Source organism: Spodoptera frugiperda, chromosome 21, assembly GCF_023101765.2.
Source record: "Spodoptera frugiperda isolate SF20-4 chromosome 21, AGI-APGP_CSIRO_Sfru_2.0, whole genome shotgun sequence".
NCBI lineage: Eukaryota > Metazoa > Arthropoda > Insecta > Lepidoptera > Noctuidae > Spodoptera > Spodoptera frugiperda.
In genome coordinates, this window is record NC_064232.1 from 1,775,452 (window position 1) to 1,795,396 (window position 19,945).

At 37.8% G+C, this 19,945-nt stretch overlaps 1 protein-coding gene and 2 long non-coding RNA genes across 8 annotated transcripts in view; 1 reads left to right on the plus strand and 2 right to left on the minus strand.

Moving 5' to 3' along the window:
* The window catches only part of LOC126912048 (uncharacterized), a 65,401-nt gene extending 61,936 nt beyond the window's left edge, over nt 1–3,465 (minus strand). Inside the window, exon 1 of the long non-coding RNA XR_007706665.1 lies at nt 3,356–3,465. This is a non-coding gene — a long non-coding RNA (uncharacterized LOC126912048). The remainder of the gene's footprint in view (nt 1–3,355) is intronic.
* LOC126912053 (uncharacterized) overlaps nt 1–19,945 on the minus strand; it is a 192,262-nt gene that overhangs the window by 170,314 nt on the left and 2,003 nt on the right. Inside the window, exon 1 of one of the 2 annotated variants that reach the window (XR_007706670.1) lies at nt 10,347–10,371. The exons of the other annotated variant lie outside the window; for it this stretch is intronic. This is a non-coding gene — a long non-coding RNA (uncharacterized LOC126912053). Of the gene's footprint in view, nt 1–10,346; nt 10,372–19,945 lie in introns of those variants that run through there. 2 annotated transcript variants of the gene reach the window in all.
* Nucleotides 1–19,945, plus strand: part of LOC118280212 (P protein) — a 65,611-nt gene that overhangs the window by 15,562 nt on the left and 30,104 nt on the right. The window contains exon 2 of one of the 5 annotated variants that reach the window (XM_050702106.1): nt 11,521–11,669. The exons of 3 other annotated variants lie outside the window; for them this stretch is intronic. In XM_050702106.1, coding sequence (XP_050558063.1) covers nt 11,521–11,669 — 149 coding nt within the window. Of the gene's footprint in view, nt 1–11,411; nt 11,670–19,945 lie in introns of all 5 variants that reach the window. One more of the 5 variants, XM_050702107.1, reaches the window with a different exon arrangement.

Consider the following 19,945-nt stretch of genomic DNA (forward strand, 5'->3'; position numbering starts at 1 on the left):
GTGATCCTTCAATTACAGGGAATCACATCCTGCTAATTTAACTAGAGCTATTAAATAAAATTATAAAAATGTTTAAATCTAATCCAATGAGATCAAAAGAAAAATAAACCACTTATTAATTAATTAAAATAAAGCAACAATAGTAATTCACTTAGATAAACTATATAAAGTAATAAAAAAAAACAACAACATCAGCTATCTAACAATAAAGTCCAGCCATTTCAGAGTTTAGCCGGAACAAACAGACAGACAAATAAAAAGTGTAAATAATGTAATTTGGATGCATGTATCGTATGTACATATATTCATATGCATTTAGTATAGAAAGCAGGAGAACAGGAGTAGCAGAGGTACGGGAGGTTGTAGCAGGTATATCAAATAAAAAATATTTATTTATTTATTTATTCTTCATCACAAAAAACAGTAATGGCGGACTTAATGCCTTAAGGCATTCTCTAACAGTCTAAATATTAATTTTGTATTTCTTTAAACGATTGATAAAGAGTATTATTCATCTCTATTTACATTTGCGGGGAAAACCTGGTGTGACATTATACAAGGTATTTCTTTGTGCATTAATTTTCCTTCTAAGTAACCAGTGTATCTTGAACTGTCATTGTTTAGAACACTTATGGTATGGGAGCTCATTATATACTGGATTCGAAAAAACAATGCAATCTCTTTAGTTTCGTAATTCTTTTTTCTTTTTAAATATGTTTGTAATTGTGGTTGTGTGCAATCTGCTATGTTGTTGAATGCAAGGTAAAGGATTCGGAACCCGAGTCAGACAATGAGGTATTAGGATTTTTTAATAACAGTAAGTTCGGCTCGACCGGAGTGATACCACGGCCTCACCAAAACTAACGTGAAACAAAGCTTGCATTGTATTTTACCTTGTTAGTGCGGCCCAATAATCCCAAAATATCTGCGACGCACTTGTAACACATCTGGTGTTGCAGATATACATGGGCGGCGCCAATTGCTAACCTACCATCAGGTGACACGTATGCTCGCTTTTGTCCTCTTAAAAAATATAAAGGTCTCTCTGCTTAATATAAAGGTAGTATTTCAACATTTTTATCTTTGTGTTATAAGCCGGTAAACAAACACACGGATCACCTGATGGTAAGCAATCGCCGCCGCCCATGGACACTTGAAACACCAGAGGCATTACAAGTGCGTTGGCGGCCTTTTATGGCTTAGGAATATAAGGGTTATTGGGGATTCGGGGATTGCGAAGGGAGGTAATTGAGCCTCCAGTAACCTCCGTTGTTACACAACGAACCACAACGCAAGCGTTGTTTCACGTCAGTTTTCTGCTCGGCCGTGGTATCACTCCAGTCGATCCGGCCCATTCGTGCCCAAGCATGGCTCTCCCACACTTGAAACATGCGCTGTATTCACGTGCATAGAAATCTATGCAAAGATAAAACATGTAATTAAAATAATCTACATAAACAATGTCATTGAGATAAATCGACTTGTGTAAAAGGTAAAAACATGACGGTAAATTTTATCCTGCGGCCTTGTCGGTAAAAACGGTGTAAAATATATTCTATACAAATTGTATTGTCTGCCGTGGCTTGACGGGAGATTAGGGTGACTATCCACGTGGTGTCATTTGACGAATGCAAGCATCCTCACCATTTTAAGTGTAGGAGAGCCATGCTTCGGCACGAATGGGCCGACTCGACCGGAGTAATACCACGGCCTCACCGAAAACTGACGTGAAACAATGCTTGCGTTGTGTGAGTGAGGTTATCGAACCCCCTTCCCGATTCCCCAACAACCCTTAAGTTCCAAACCCCAAAAGACCGGCAACGCACTTGTAACGCCTCTTGTGTTTCGGGGGTCCATGGGCGGCGGCGATTGCTTACCATCAGGGGATCCTTGCATCTTGCTTAGAACCAATGAAAAAAATTAAAAACGAAGCGGCTATGTTAAATCTGTACCTAAAACTACTAGTTACTAGTCTTCCAATAACGCGGGCGCGGGCGCGGGCGCCTCGCTGCTAACAGCTGATCATCCGAAAGCGCGCGAGCGGGAAATTTTGTTGTTTTGTTATTGTGATAAAAATAAAACTAATGAGTATACAAAAAAAGTTTCTTTGGGAAAGTTGTTTGTAACCATGAGTACAATCACGTGTTTAAATATCGTTCACTAATTACCAGTCACCCCTTATAGTGAGATTTAGGTACCTACTTAAAGTGGGAAAACCTATAACGTATGTGTCATCGGCGCCTGAATAGGTGTTAAAATATATTTCAAAGGATCTCATTCATGAAGCATGTCTGACATATGACGAGGTTGTGGTTTTGCAAAGACAATAACATAATTATTTGTATGTTAATACCTATAAGAATAACTTGGTTATTAACTATTGTTAATTAAAAACAATAAGAAGTACAATACTATGATATATTTCAGGCAATTAGTATTTACTCAAAGACTGTTGTTTTTATGCATGTAGCTCAGGAATTATTAAGGAAAGTCAGAGAATAGGGTAGATGACTTATTTTTATTTTAATGTCCGTCTTGTAGATTATTTTAAAACATTAGACACGTATTTTTTATTTTCTTACGAACACAAATACTTTCGAAGATATATTGATTTGAAATACCGCGTGACGTCACTACTATGTAGCTAGGTTTTATATGTAGAAATGATGTCTTTGCTCCCAATCCTAAACTTTGATTTGTTTTATTTTAAGTATTGTTATCCTATATGACAAAATAAAAAAATACGTGTCTAATATTTTTTCATTACACAACTGACGGACTAAATCGAGTTTTAATTTTCCTAACCCTATTAGTTTAAAATTCTTTGCAATTCACCTGTCTTTTAGATCTAATCTCGTGAAGGATAAAAGTTAGCGCTTCTTGTGGTTATCATCATATCGGCTACAAGTTATACACTACTGAATTGCTGAATGTACTCCTCCTCAAAACCTTCAATGATCGGCGTCAAGATGGCGCATGAAATTTAGAACAGAAGTAGATTATGATCCGGAATAATACATTGGCTACTTACTTTTTATCCAGCGGGAAAACCCGCTATCAGATTCTTATTTTCCAATTTACAAAATTAGTTACTTTTCTATACTAATATTATAAAGCTGAAGAGTTTGTTTTTTTGTTTGTTTGTTTGAACGCGCTAATCTCCGAAACTAAACTGCACAACTTGATTCCCCCTAGTCCTTTCCATCAACGAACCACAAGACAATCGGCGAGGCGTCACCGTTTCATGGTGGATATCCCACCCACTCGCACGAAACGCTTCGCTTCAAGCTTCTTTGTGCGAACTGCTAGGGAGTGGAACTCCTTGCCGGAGTCTGTGTTTCCTGATGGGTACAACCTGGGTGTCTTCAAAGCCCGAGTGAATAGGTTGCTTATGGGCAGACGTGCTCCACCGTAGGCCGCATCATCACTTACCATCAGGCGAGATAGCGGCCAAACGTCGGCCCATTCAATATACGAAAAAAAAAACGAATGGTCTGATTTGAATAATTATTTTTGTGTTGAATAGTGCATTTATTGAGGAAGACTATAGGCTATAAAACATCATGCTATGACCAAAAGGAACCAAGCAGAGCGGGTGAAACCGCGCGGAAGTAGCTAGTCTTTTATAAAAACAACACTTGGCATGAAAAACCCGAAAAATAATTACAATTACAAATGAGAGACAATAAATACGCTATTTTCGGACCATGCACTAACGATTTGGCTGGCATATCGCTTTAGTATCACTTGCCGCCATCCTGTGTCTGATAGTTGGAACAAAAAGCTGAAATCTGACTCAGAATATGATAGTACAGTTATTCCCCTTTAGTGTAGATTCCTATTATCCCCCCTAGTACATGGGACTTATAACATAAATGGTGAAAAGCGGGTGTACATTGTATGCTTCGGCAGCCGGCACGAACGGGTCGGCTCATCCGGAGTGATACCAAAACCTCATTGAAAACCGATGGGAAACAACGTTTGCGTTGTGTGAGAGAGATTACCGGACTCCCAATCCCCGAAACCCCAACAACCCTAAACTTCCTAAAAGGCCGGCAACGCACTTGTGCCTCTGGTGTTTCAAATGTCCATGAGCAGCGGCGATTGCTTACCATCAGCTGATCCGTACGATCGTTTACCGGCTTATACCATAAAAAATCTTTCAACACTTTACCCAACACAGAAATCGAATCCTTACACTCGAAATTCTTCAACCACTAAGCCAACAGCTGACTATTCGTAACTTAAAAAGTTCAACAATATAATTAAAATCAAATTTTTATATCATTAAGGTGCTTTCACACTGTATTTTAACACCGAGCCGTATGTAATCACCTTTATCTGATCTTGTAAACATGGTTTCAGTAGTTCATTATGTACAGTTAGCTGAAAAAATCCTGAAATAGTGAATGTAAAAAAAAATTGTGAAGATGGGATATCATCCAATGATTTCGATCGATTGGTCTCGAGTTCGATTCCCGGGTCGGGCAAAGTATTACTGGGCTTTTTTCTGTTATTCGAAAATTCCTAATAATGCAGTACCTACCTATTAATATAAAATAATAACATGTTTTAGTAAAATGTATGACTTCACCTGTCTTAATAAAACAACAAATTAATAATCAAGGTTTATGAGACAGCATAATAATTAGTAAGAAATCTATAAAACTTATAATGCTCTTTATACTTACCTTAGTTTCAACGAGATTTCTCTACTGTTTACAAAATAATTAGTCATTATAAACTTTTTAGCAATTGAGAGATACACATTTTAACTGTTAGATAAAAAATACCGCCTTTCTAATTGGTGTAGATGTGCTACGAGCCGTAATAGGTGGTGCAGGTACACCTCTGCCTACCCCTTTGGGGACAAAAGACGACCTTATACAACTCCAGACTCTGTGCTAGGGTCTACCTTTATTAGTAGAATTTTTTTGGTCATAATTTTATTTTGCATAACAACGCATGGCAGAAACTTCATTTCGCAGAAAATCATTTGGTATACCATCATTTGTAATACATTAAAAACGCATAATTTTGTAAGTCAGAATCATCTTTAGGCATAAATTGATACGCATAATAATTGAAAGGTAGAACCATCATATTGCAGAATGTTCACTGTCAGAATCGTCTTTTGGCATAAATTTCATAACCATAATAATTAAAAAGCAGAACCATCATATCTCAGAATGTTCACAGTTAGAATTATCTTTTGGCATACGTTTAATATCCATAATAATTGAAAGACTCATCTATCACGCAAGCATGCAGCATGCAAGCAAGCATGCAGCATGCAAGCAAGCATGCAGCATGCAAGCAAGCATGCAGCATGCAAGCAAGCATGCAGCATGCAAGCAAACATGCAGCATGCAAGCAAGCATGCAGCATGCAAGCAAGCAAACAATCATGCTAGCAAGTAAGCAAGCAAACAAGCATGCTAGCAAGCAAGCAAGCAACAGCAAGCATGCAGCATGCAAGCAAACATGCAAACAAGCAAGCAAGCAGCATGCAAGCAAGCAAGCAAGCAGCATGCAAGCAAGCAAGCAGCATGCAAGCAAGCATGCAGCATGCAAGCAAGCATGGTTTCTGTCACGGCTCCGGCGCTGCGGGGCTCCGGCGGTCCCATGCGCGCTAATCGTCGCAGACGGCTTTCGCTCACCACCGCAACTTCGGCTTGTTGGCCGGCTTCGCCGGCCAGCCTCAGCTGCGGCGGCTCGCTCATAGCCGCCTGCTCCTCAGCCCGCGGGCCGCCTCGCCCCTCCCCGCCTACGCGATTTTAAATTGCACTCTAGGGGTAGGGCAGATAAGACTACGTGCAGTCGGTTTTGCAGCGATTCGGTTCTGTCACTTCACTAACTTTTATTCTACCATCTTCTTAATATGCCAAGCCAAATTATGCCAAACAATCGTAGCTCTAAATAAACGTTATGTGAAACAAAATTATGCAAAATTAAGTTTTGCCAAACGTAATTATCTATACATATAATAAAATCGTAGAAAAGTGCTGTCTGTACATTGAAAATAAAAATAAAAAAAATAGCAGGGGTTATTGTTCTGATGTCGAACCCAAAAATGTAATTAACTTTTTTTTTGTCTGTTTGTCTGTTTGTCTGTTTGTCTGTTTGTCTGTTTGTCTGTTCGGTGCGCGCTAATCTCAGAAACGGCTGATCCGAGTTGGATGGGTTTTCACGAATATATTGACCTTAAATTTACATTTAGTGTTTGTTTCATGTCAATCGGTTCATAAATAAAAAAGTTATGTCAAATTAAAGAATCACGTCGAACATTCTATGCTTATACCATTAATCTCGCAACTATTTGACGGATTTGGTTGAAATTTGGTACAGATATAGTTTAGAACCTTAGAAAGGACATAGATATATTTTTATTTCAAAAATCAAAAAATAAAAAAATAAGAAATAAATTATTTATAAATAATTCTATGTCGATCGTTACACGACTTCGGTTCATGTTATCGGAAAAAAAGTAAATAAATAGTAAAAAGGTATGAAAAAAATAATTCAATATAATAAAACATTTAGTACAAAGAAAATGCTCTAACGGAGTATAGATAATTCTATGTCGATCGTTACACGACTTCGGCCGTTTTAATTTATCGAAAAAAAGTAAATAAATAGTAAAAAGGTAGAAAAAAATAATATCAATATAATAAAACATTTAGTACAAAGAAAATGCTCTAACGGAGTATAGATAATTCTATGTCGATCGCACGACTTCGGTTCATGTTATTGTTTTAATTCATCAAAAAAAGTAAATAAATAGTAAAAAGGTATGAAAAAAATAATATCAATATAATTAAACTTTTAGTACAAAGAAAATGCCCGAACGGAGTATAAATAAATAATCCAAGTTGTCTTTATCCTCGATAGATGGCGTTGGGATCGAAATAGATCGCGCTATGGTTTCGTTACATTCATTTGGTTGGGTATCGGCCGAGCGCTTCGGTACTATCGTAGAAAAAGTGTATGATTATTTGTCTGTAGTGGTCCTGCTGTTTCGTATATTCTAAATTGGTTTCGTTGTATTTGTCAATTAATAAGTTTATTTGTTGGGTTTTCCTGGTTTTTTGGTTAAACTATTTAACGTAGGTTTAGTTTGATATCGATTATTAGTAGTTACTGTAGTTAGTTTTTTTAATAAAATTGTAAGTCTAATTTATAAATTAATTAGATTAGATTTAAGTCGTTTCTTTTAAATTATTTAGTTTAAGCTTGGTTATTATAGCATAGAGGATAGGTTGTAATATAGTTTCTTTTTTAATTGTTATAAATTCGTAATTCGTAGCTTTCTTTAGTTTTAAGTTAGTTTAAGTCCGTTTTTAAACTATTTTTTCAATGCCCTAAGTGAGTATACATCTATTAATTCAAACGCAGAGCTCATTATGTTGATTTTTGAAGAGTTCCCTGGAATATCTTCCACATCTCATTTTTAATATGCCAAGCCAAATTATGCCAAACAATCGTAGCTCTAAATAAACGTTATGTGAAACAAAATTATGCAAAATTAAGTTTTGCCAAACGTAATTATGCCAAATAAAATTCTACCATCTTAAAAGTATGCCTTTGAAAATTCGGACATATAAACATTCGACAAAACAATAATTATATTAAATGATTTTTATGCCATATATATATTCGTTTAAAGAAGATTCTGCCAAGTGTGTTATGCCAAACAAATTTCGGAGCATTAAAATTCTGCCAGATAGAGGGAACCCTCTGTGCTATTATTTCTCAATAATCAATTGAGATTTATATAAAGATTGACAAATCTATTTACGTGTTCGTTAGTCTCGCTAAAACTCGAGAACGGCTGGACCGATTTGGCAAATTTTGTGTCTTGAATTATTATTTGTGGATGTTCAGGGAATATTTGAAAGGTGAGAAAAAAAATGTTTCGCTTCAAGCTTCTTTGTGCGAACTGCTAGGGAGTGGAACGCCTTGCCGGAGTCTGTGTTTGCTGATGGGTATAACCTGGGTGTCTTCAAAGCCCGAGTTAATAGGTTGCTTATGGCCGTGACGTGCTCCATCGTAGGCCGCATCATCACTTACCATCAGGCGAGATAGCGGCCAAACGTCGGCCCATTTAACATTAAAAAAAGGCGGTACGAAGTTTGTCGGGTCTGTTAGTCTAATAAATACTTCACCAGACTCAAAAATCAAAACTAAGAGACCTTGCTCGGAGGTCACACTCACGACCTCTTGACCAATGAGGCGGTCAAAACATAAAATAATGCAATCAAACTATTTTAATAAATACAAAACATGCAAAAACAATATTATTATTATTCAACGTGATGCCTTTTATCCCCGAAGGGGTAAGCAGAAGTGCACATTACGACACGTAATGCCGCTATACAATGTACACCCACTTTTCACCATTTGTGTTATAAGTCCCATTATCAGAACTTATGACGGGATATTTACCATGTTTATTCATTTTGATGAGTTTCCGATATTTCGGCACTGTTGCAAACGCCATGATCACGGATGAACTGTTCGAAGTTCTAATAATAGTGTTAGTGACCATGTCAGTTTAAAAACTTATAAGTCCCATGTAATGAAGGGTGAGCCTATTGCTATATACTAGACACAATACTAGGCTTCATGCCACTAATAAGAAATTTTCGAAAAACCAAAAAAAGCCCAATAATACTTTGCCCGACCCGTGAATCGAACCCGAAACCCCGTGTCCGGCAGTCGCACTTGCGACCACTCGACCAACGAGGCAGTCATGAAAACATATTATTTTTATTTTTATGAGAGCTCAACATTTTGTCATTAACTGTACCTAGTAACTGCGCAGTTAGTTTTAACCTTAACTCCTTTCTCCTACCTACCAGTTCCTAGTTAAATCAACTGTAGTGTGGTTTCTTATGTGGCAATATTTCGGTTAAACTAAAAGTAACATTTGATTGTTCTCTCACATTATCCTCTATTTCATATTCTGGACTTTAAAAGAGACTATGACCTCTGAGTTTGTTTCGGCATTTCTTCTCAGAGTAGTCCGATAGGAAATGCCGACCTCATCTAGCTATTTGAAATATTGATGTGTAAAAGTGTTATTTTATAACCTACTTACAGAAATAATATCATTTCATTAACTCGTTAAGTCTTTGACTGCCAATAGAAAACTGTTGAAGGCAAATCCTTCGCTAACGTCGGTCACCGGTGACCACCACGGCGTTCAATGTGTTAATAGGCCGCTGACGCACTTGTTACTCCTCTGGTGATGTGGGTGTCCTTGGGCAGCGTAGATCGCTTACCATCAAGTGATCCTGTCCCATAAAAAATACAACCTACTACTAGTAGCTACATGTATCTTAACTACAGAAGAGCTGTAATGTTGTTTGTTGTCTAGGAATGTTACGGACATGCGATGCGGCTGTTACAATGCCGTATTTTTAAAAAGTGTTCAAATTATCTCAAAGAGAAAAATACACTTTTGGTTTAACTACTGGGACTATTTCGCTTATTTATCATATATATGCAACCAAGATATATATACTGTAGGACCTAGATCTATATTGGAACAACAAATGCGCCAACTTTGGTGAAATTTGCCACTACTAGTGCCATACATAATTTATTCAGTACAGTCACTTAAAGTAAGGTCAAAATTTTATTCAGAGTATTTGGTTCATCTAAAACTGACAATGTTACCTCTACGCCGTAGAGGTAAACACCAACTTTCATCATGAAGAAATAAAACTAATTTAAATCCAAGGTGATTCGTGTTAAATTCAAAATCCTTTTGACAAAAAAGAAAAAGTATTTGTTTCCTTCTAACAATCTGCACACGGGTATTTCCCATCGCTCGCGCATCTTCGGATTTATTGACAAACATTGCTTCAATGTTAATGCTGTTTTACATTCTGTTTTAAAAATATTTTAATTGCGATCTATACAAAGGTCACTAGATAAGTTTTGCAAAACAACGTTTATTTTCACAGCCTTTCAAAATAATTTCCATCACAGTTTATACACTTAGTCATACGTAAAAACCAATCATCAAAAATGTTTTTCCATTTTTCTCGCGGGAGTTTTTAACATGCTTGGTCCCAAGCAGCCAAAAGCTTAATATCTGTAGGAAATCGTCTTCCTTTCAACAGATCCTTGATGATAGGAAAAAGAGCAAAGTCACAGGGCGCTAGGTCGGGGCTGTACGCACGATGTTCAAGTACTTTAACACCACCTTTTTTTTTGAGGGGGGAAAATCATTCAATTACTTTTCTCGCCTTGGGCGAGGCGAGAGGGAGTGTCAGACTCTTACTGACTAAAAACCACCCCGTTCCTTCTCCTGCTTTTCGAGCCGGAGCCCCGGTAAACCCGCTAGGTAGTCCGCAGCTCCGGATTAGGCATCAGCCCTACTAAACAGTATCATGTACAAAGTTAGGTAATATTGCCACATAAGATCTACATTAAAATAACAATAAAATTGTAATACAAATTGTAACCGACTTCAAAAAAGTCAAATGCAATGTTTGAACTGATGGACTGCGACGCAATTAGCACCATTACTGAGTAAGTTTTTTATATAAATAAGGTACAATACAAGCTAATACATAGTTCAATCTCAGGGTTAGGTAAAATGTTGTATCGTTTTTTGATTACGAATTTCACTAAAAAACTGAGTATTTTTATTCAATTTGATCCTAAATTGTCTACCGTATAAGGAATCGTGGTCGATTCCCGGGCCAGGTAAAGTACTTTTAACTGTTTTTCGAAAATTTCTCATGGAATTCGCACGGAGTCTGGAATTGTGTCCGACATAATTATGGCAATAGGCTCACTCTCTATTACATGGGACTTATAACACAAATGGTGAAATGTGGGTGTACAATGTAGAGTGGCATTACGTGCCGTAATGTGCACCACTGCCTACCCTTTCGGGGATACTAAAAACTAATTATTAGTAGTTTTATTCAAATCTCGAGACCTCGTACTCGGCAGTTATACTTGTAACCACTAGATCAACAAGTTAATTCAGAAATAAGTTTTTTAAAATCATTTTTTTCATTGTATGGCTTAACTACGTCACTTGCCGCGATAATCATCAAACTATGGGCCCCGACGTAGCTTGAAACTAGTCAAGGTTCCTCGTCGGACAGTTACTTGAGTAAACAGTATAACATAATAATTAATTAACTTTGACTAAATTCAAAAATAGTTTATACTCAAGCTATAGTGCCCTTAGTATGAGTTAGTTTTAAGTTAAACGAGAGAACATTTCGTTTTCATTCAACGTAAAACAAACTCATACTAAGTGTACAAAACTTTTCTATCAAACTAAGCTGTAAACAAACTCCCTTTGCCTGTACCAGAAAAAAAAACCAAACTGTCAAAAAACACAACAATTTGGACATAACAAAACATAACCTAAAAATCTTATAGTGATCGTGTAGAATAAAGAATAAAACAGTTTTTTTCATAGAGAAATGTCAAAATAATTTACCGCAATGGACAAAATTGTTAAGAGTGTTAAATCCTGGCGTCATCCCAGGCCTGCTGAGGAGTTGTCGAGGAGTCAGTACTCCTTGGTGTCCACCGATCTTACTGATGGAGCTGTTCAATTGTGGCTGGGACTGCCTGATGAAGTGAAGTATGATCCAGCCCTAGAGCAGTTCAGGCAACATTATGAAAAGGAACATGGTAAGTTGATTTTAATAGCTTTTTAGTGTAATTTTATTATAACTTTCGTGAGACATACTAAATTCATTATTATGTTATCGGCTTACTCAAGTAACGGTTTGACGAGGAACTCGACTAGTTTCAAGCCATGCTAGAGGCTCATATTCATGAGCAGCATTCCGCGACACACGGCGCGGCGATTGTCGCGCTGCTACGCAGTAGCTGAAACTAGTCGAGTTCCTCGTCAAACAGTTACGTGTGTGAGCCGATAACATAATACTTAGCTTTTAGTGTTAAGCATCTATCGTATTATAGTATTAAGCATCATCTATCGTATTAGGGTCGATTTATACTAGTGCAGAGTTGAAGCGCATTGAAGCGTCTTTCCAGAACTGAACATAAGAAATTCAACCTTAACTCCACAGCGTAACGCACATAACTTCTGAGATTTTAAAAAGGCGCGCGCATTCGTCGGTATTCGCGCGTCTGCGCGCGAACAAAATTCGCTGGAATTCGCTTTGGTTGTAAAGAATTTGGCGCTTCGATGGGCTTCGACTCTGCGTTAGTATAAATTGACCCTTAAAGTGCTTTTCCACCAGAGATGTGCTATGCAACATTGCTGTGGATGCGTTTGGCTTCCACCGATCATATTCATTGGTAAATATAGCTTAGTACTGGTAGAAACGGACTCAGTTAAGCTGTGTTTTTTATATGGAAATATACGTGTATGGATGGCTTCCCTACTATCGATATATTGCATACTCGGGCTACGTATCTTCCTCGCACTGGTACATAGCGTAGTATCAGTGGAAACGGTCACATAGTTTCACAGCTTAGCTATTACATCTTCGTAGCATATCTACATAGCACATCTCTGCTGAAATAAATAATCTCTACAGTATAAAACTGTGGGGCTTATTTCCCTTCTATTATTTATGGATTATTTATAGATTATTATTAAAATATTTATATGTATGCACTAGCAAACCCAGCGAAGCCGTCCGTTTCGCCACCAATGATTTTCCCTGTTTTCCTGCTTTTCTCTTGATATTTTCCTAAATTTTTGCTATAAACCTCACGGAACCCGAGACCTTTCCATCGAATGCAAAACCGTGGAAATCGGTTAGTGCGTTCTGGATTTATAGCGTCAGGAATGAAAACCCGGTTTATTTTTATACTATAGAGTATTCAACGGTGACAAACGAATAGGTCTCTACCTGCATCTGCTTGCTTACCATCAGATGATCCTGAGGTGTATGGCGCTCTGATTGGTTAGTTTATTCGAGCCGGCCAATCAGAGCGAACGCGCCCTCGTTTCAATTACTTTAAACGAAAAACAAATTTATACTAAGGTACAATAGACTAGACAATAAAATTCCGATAAGTATGAAAGAAATCTCTGATAGCTTTTGTCACTGATCCAATATGTATAATATTTTTAGTGCAAACAGCTGCGCAATTTCGCACATATGTAGTTTGGACGTAATAAACTAGTTGTCTATATTTGAATGCCATTTCTTCCTTAGTCTACCGGCTGTACTCTTGACAAGCCACTCGATTTTAAAGTCCCGATTTTAGTTTGGGTTTATAATCGACTAGATTCTGCCAGCGGCTTCACCCGCGTTATCTTGGGATAAAAATCCTATTACTTAAGTCAGTTCATACTCTGTTTGTATATCAAACTACATCAAAATCCGTTCAGTAGTTTCATCGTGATTGACGGACAAAAAACATTCAATCAAACAAACTTGCACATTTATACTATTACTGTGATTTATTGGATAGAGAGCGAACCTTATCACCTGATGCCCGATTCCCCAACAACCCTTAAATTCCTAACCCCAAAAGGCCGGCAACGCACTTGTAACGCCTCTGGTGTTTCAAATATCCATAGGCGGCGGCGATTGCTTACCATCAGATGATCCGTCTGCTCGTTTACCGGCTTATACAATAAAAACAGAAAAAAAAACTAAACGCCAATTGCGACCAACAAGAAATAAGGATAAATGTTGCGAAAACATATGTGTGATATGTGGTACAGGTAGATTTTGAACATAAAGAGTGACCTCGAGAGCAGGTCATTTGATCCCACGAATTCAAATCGTTGGTCAATGTTTTGATCAGTATTTTTCCACAATGCCACAAAGCTAAAACTAAAAAATCCAATGACTTCTCCCGCTTTGGCGAGGCGAGAGGAATGTTAGACTCTTACTGAAAAAAAAACCACCCCGTTCCTACTCCTGCTTTTCGAAAAACAGCGAACCAGCTATTAAGACTGTTAATGTTGTATCCAAAATAAAAGTGGAAAAAAACGTAACTGCGTTCAATTTTCTTTACCGCCTCCATTTTTTTTTCTTTTTCAAAACCTTCTCCAGCTTGAAAAACAGGAGTAGGAACGGGGCGGTTTTTAGTCAGTAAGAGTCTGAAACTCCCTCTCGCCTCGCCCAAATCGGGAGAAGTCATTGGATTACTATCCCCACTCAAAAACAGACCAAAAAATACTATGCTGATAACCCCATGAAAATCGGTATAGCCAAACGCGAGATAATCGCGCACAAACATACAAACATACAAGTCAATTTGAGAACCTCCTTTTTTGAAGTCGGTTAATAAACAAGTTTAAGTTTTCAATTAGCAAAATATAAAGTTCAAACTAAGTACTTTACTTGTATATGGTAAAGTCAAGGATGCTATTTTAGTGTTTGTCTGACAAATCGTATAATATGTATGCCTTATTACAAATATGGCAATCACTAATAATTAACATAAATAAGTTTTTTATGGCTAACATCAATACTATGTTGTTGTGAAATCACCTTTGTGATATCGTCACGCTTTTCCCTTTTAGGGTAGGCTGAGGTATGTTATAATTTTTTCTGGTATAAGCCGGTAAACGAGCAGGATCTTCTGATCGTAAGCAATCGCCGCCGCCATGGACACACCAATGATTTTCCCTGTTTTCCTGCTTTTCTCTTGAATTTTTCCTAAATTTTTGCGGGCAAGGCACTTGTAACGCCTCTGATATTTCAAGTATCCAAGGGCGGCGGCCATTGCTTACCATCAGGTGATACGTCAGCTTGTTTACCGACTCATACCTTAATTAAAAAAGACATATTAATATAGTGCAGAAACCGGCCAAACAATAATTTGTTTCTTATTTTTCAATTGTAATTAAATAATACAATTACCATATCTAAGAATGGAATCTAGAACAATCGGTCTCAGTCGTAATTGTTATCAACTGGACCATAACAGCATTGAATTAGCAAAAACTATAACCTCGGTAGTCGAGCGGACGTCTAGTATCACTGTCGAGCACAAAGCCTCGGTATCAAATCCCGGAACAAAATAATTATTCTTATAAGCTACACGGGTGAGACTGCCTCGTTGGTTGAGCTATCGCAAGTGTGGCTGCCGAACAAGGGGTTTTGGGTTCGATTCCTGGTGCGGGCAAAGTGTTACTGGGCTTTTTTCGCAGTCTGGAATTGTGCCCAGTATATGGCAATAGGTTAACCCCTATTACATGGGACTTATAACACAAATGTGGGTGTACATTGTACAGCGGCAATAAGTGCCTTAATGTGCGCCTCTGCCTACCCCTTCAAGGATAACAGACGTGACGTTGCGTAGCTACACAGATATGGGTCACCACTGGATACCCGCAACACCAGAGGAGACACAGGGGCGTTGCCGGCCTTTTAAAAAGGCATACGCTCTTTTCTTAAAGGTCTGAATGTCATATCGGTTCGAAAATACCGCCGATATGTGTATAAATACACACTCAGTTACTAGTCAAAATTTATACTTACTAATATATAAAGTTGAACAGTATGTTTGTTTATTTGAAGGCGCTAATCAACGAAACTACTGGTCCGATTTGAATAAGTATTTTTTGTGTTAGTTGAGGTAGGTTAAGGTTATTTGTTGAGGAAGGTTATATATAGGCTATAAAACATTACGCTATGACCGACGGTAGACGAACAGAGTGGGTGCAACTAAGTAGCTAGTTTTTTACTAATAGTATAAGGTAATAGGGTCACCCCCTATTACATACATGGGACTTAAACCATTAATTACGAAAAATCTGTTTTGTTGAAATTGTGCCCAGTATATGGCAATAGGCTTACCTCCTATTACATGGGACTTATAACACAAATGGTGAAAAGTGAGTGTACATTGTATAGCGGCATTACGTGCCGTAATGTGCTCCTCTGCCTACCCCTTCGGAGATAAAAGGCGTTGCAATTTTATTATTAACACCTATACTTCTGCCTACCCTTAAATAGTATAAAAGGCGATGCAATAACCAATAAAGTATTAAATCTCTTTCTAAACGCACTTTTGTCAGCTTTCCAAGCGAGCTAAGCTATATTTAAACCAGTTCGATCCAGTTCGCACCGGTGTCTAAGTACTAGGTATTTCTATCTCGCTCTGTCTGTGAATGTACAACCGTTTCGCACGCGATTTTACGCTTTATGTGAGCAAAATTAATTTTGTATAGTAGGTGTGTTCTTGTAACAAGTAGTTGGTTTTTACTGCGACAAGTTAAGTTTAAAAGTAAATAGATTAATTTTGTAGATTTTTTTGTGTTTTTATACTCAATTTGTGCAGCTTCTAATAATGATAACGTGATGTTAAATAGCCTAAAATCTCCCTTAAATATAGGACAATGACAAGCAAAAACAATTTTTTAAATCCAACCACTAGTTTCAAAGATAACGTGTGTAAACAAAAAGCTTAACAATATAATGCCAAAACAAACACTCTGTGTGTAAACTGGTTTGAAGCGGTTCGCGCCGGTTCGTTCATTACTTTTAAGGTGTAGTATTGTTAGTACTGATTGCCCGATAATGCGGCCTTGGTACGCAGACACAATAAAAAAAAACAAATGTTAAACAATTAGATCATTATTTCGCTTGAGAACGGAATGAGATTCGCAGTAAAAATCGCTTTAAAAATAACTTGTTTTTCGTCCGTTTTGTGGAAAATTTTGAGTTTTTTTTTTTGCCGGTAAACGAGCAGACGTATCACCTGATGGTAAGCAATCGCCGTCGTCCTTAAACACTTGCAACACCAGAGGCGTTACAAGTGCCTTGCTAGCCTTTTGGGGGTTGGGAATTTAAGGGTTGTTAGGGAAACGGGGATTGGGAAGATTGGGTAGGGGGGAATTGGGCCTCTGGTAACCTCACTCACACAACGAAACACAACGCAAGCGTTGTTTCACGTCGGTTTTCGGTGAGGCCGTGGTATCACTCCGGTGGAGCCATTCGAGCCGAAACATGGCTCTCCCACATTTAACACCTCCCTGTGTTGGTTCACCTGATGGTAAGCAATCAACGCCGCCAATAGACACCCGCAACACCAGAGGAGCCACAGATACGTTGCTGGCCTTTTAAAAAGGAATACGCTAATTATATACTACCATAACTATACAGCTAAAATATTCAGCTAGATTCATACATGGATTGTCTAAGCTATATTTAACCGGTATGAACCAGATTGCACCGGCGCGCACGCTGCTAATACGAAGGTGAATGCACTGTTTAGTACTTTTCAAAATCTAGAAGTTTTGAAAGATTTTTCGCAATAGTTAGCGACTATATGAGTGGAACTTTGATTCAAAGTAAAAACAAAGTATAAAAATGTTGCAAAATTAAAAAAAAAATGGTGTACAATTTCGTTTTGAAATGGCAATAGGTTGACATTGAATAAGTGGTGCCAAGTAAAACAAGTCATCCTTAACATTGTGGCTTCGATTCCGAACTTAAGTTAAGGAAAATAGCTGCGGACTACCTAGCGGGTTTACCGGGGCTCCGGCTCGAAAAGCAGGAGAAGGAACGGGGTGGTTTTTAATCAGTAAGAGTCTGATACTCCTATATATACTCGCCTCGCCCAAGGTGGAAGAAGTCATTGGATGAGAGATGATCAATTTCCAAAATTTTAGTATTTTGGCCTATTATAAAGGGTCTAATAACATAAGTGATAAAGATATTACGCATTGACCTCTGCTTATCCCCCAATGCTATATAAGGCGTGATGTTACATTTACAAGGCTGCACACAACCCACATATTCAAACCTGCATCTCTTTAACCAATGCAACAAAAACTGCAAAATTTACCTCTATACCCAACACACGGAATAACAAACCTTATCCCGTCGAGATAGAGCTTAAAATCTAAATTGTATAACCGGTTTGAACCAGTGTTAACTGGTTATCTAACTATACATTGTTTTCCAACCTTGCTTGCGTGTGAATGCACGATGCGTATGGCATATATATGCATGATTTAATAGTTTTATTGCTAAAGTTAGTATGTCTCTTTAGTTCATTATTGTCGTAAAGGCAACTATGGAACATTGAGTATCAGAGTCGATGTCTAGTAAAATTGATAAATGATAATCGAACTATTTTTGCAAATAGTTTACAATGTAACTCTTTTACACGTCAATCTCTTAAATAACTAGATGAGGCCGGCATTTCCTATTCGACTACTCTGAGAAGAAATGCCGAAACAAACTCAGAGGTCATAGTCTCTTTTAAAGTCCAGACAAAATCAATTAAAGATGTTAGTTGTTTTTAAAGGAGTACCAATTTTGATGTACTTATTTTCTTGTGATGTCCTCTCAAAAGTCAGATAGATTCGGTTCCTCTGAAGGCCCTCAGTTAAGGCTAGGATTTTCTGTAATCACCCTTAGGGATTTTGCATATAGGGATTGGGAATCGTCCGGAGCTGCGGAAAACGTAAAAGGTTACCGGGGCTACGGCTCAAAGCAGGAGAAGGAACGGATTTTAGTCAGTAAGAGTCTGTCACTCCCTCCCGCCTCGCTCAAGACGGGAGAAGACATTGGATGATATTCCACCCTCAAAAAAAAAACAGGCATTCGAAATCAGGGAGTCGTGGCAAAACACAACGCAAGCGTTGTTTCACGTCGCTTTTCTGTGAGGCCGTGGCATCACTTCGGTCTAGCCAGCCCATTCGTGCTGAAGCATGGCTCTCCCACATTAAAATAACTTGATGTTTTATTATTTACTTTATCACGTATTACAATGTGCATATTTTGTATTTGCGATTCGCTACACTCACTTTTACTCACTTGACCTAACATGGAAACTGGTTTCAACCGGTGCGAGTCAGTTCGAACTGGTTTGTGAAATGTCATAAGTACTTTGATGTGGTCTCTTGGCCTACCTTTAGATGCGTTTACTTGAATTTAAATTCTAATGTTGAGTACTTTAAGGTTGATGTTAGACTGAACAGATAATATTACACTTTTCCTCTAAAAGGATTGATAAGAGTTAGTTATGTTAAGGAGTCTATATACTCGTAAAATAGTCACCATCAACATCTTCGGTCTTACAGTACTTTTCCACCAGAGATGTTCTATGCTACGTTGCGGTGGTTGCGTTTAACTTCCACAAAACATATTCATTGGTACACATAGCTTAGTACTGGGGGAAACGGACTTAGCTTAAAATATGTTTTTTATATGGAAAGATGTGTGCTATGGATGGCTTTCCTACTATCGATACATCGCATACTCCAGCTGCACATCTTCCTCGCACAGCTACTTTTTGGCGGCGCATCTTCATAGCACAGCTTACTCGTACACCTACATAGCTTAGTATCAGTGGAAACGGTCACATAGTTTCACAGCTTAGCTATTACATCTTCGTAGCATAGCTACATAGCACATTTGTGGGGTAAAGCCAGTTTTACTCAAAACATCCTCATGTTATCAAAAAGACATGTTTTTACGCAACCACGAATCAAAATTCCAAATGTTAAATTAAATATTGAATTTGAAAGTTGAAAAATTCAAAAATAGTCAAAAACAAGTCGTGCCTTTGAGCATTCGACCAAATCTAGGCAAACACCGTTAAATAGCCATAGCTAAAATTTCGCAGAAATCTTAATTGCAAAACCATCCGATGATAGTCATCCGATCTCTGTGTGAATCTTAATCGGATTCGATAATTATCTGGCTTTTATACAATTTATTATTCTTGTAAATAACTATCGTGTGACATACTAAGTTAACTAAAAATCACGGTTTACTCACGTACATTAATGGAGAAAAGTTCTAATAGTTTCGAGTCAAAAAGAGACTCTATCATGCATGCAAGCATGTCCTTAATGTATGTGAGTAAACCGTATTTTTGGGAAATTTATTATTATCACTAGTCTCTGCCAGTGGTTTTGCCCGCGTTCTCTTAGGATAAAAGTGGCCTGTGTATTTTTTAAACCATAATCTATTCGTTTTTCGAATTTAATTCCGATCCCTTCAGCCGTTTTG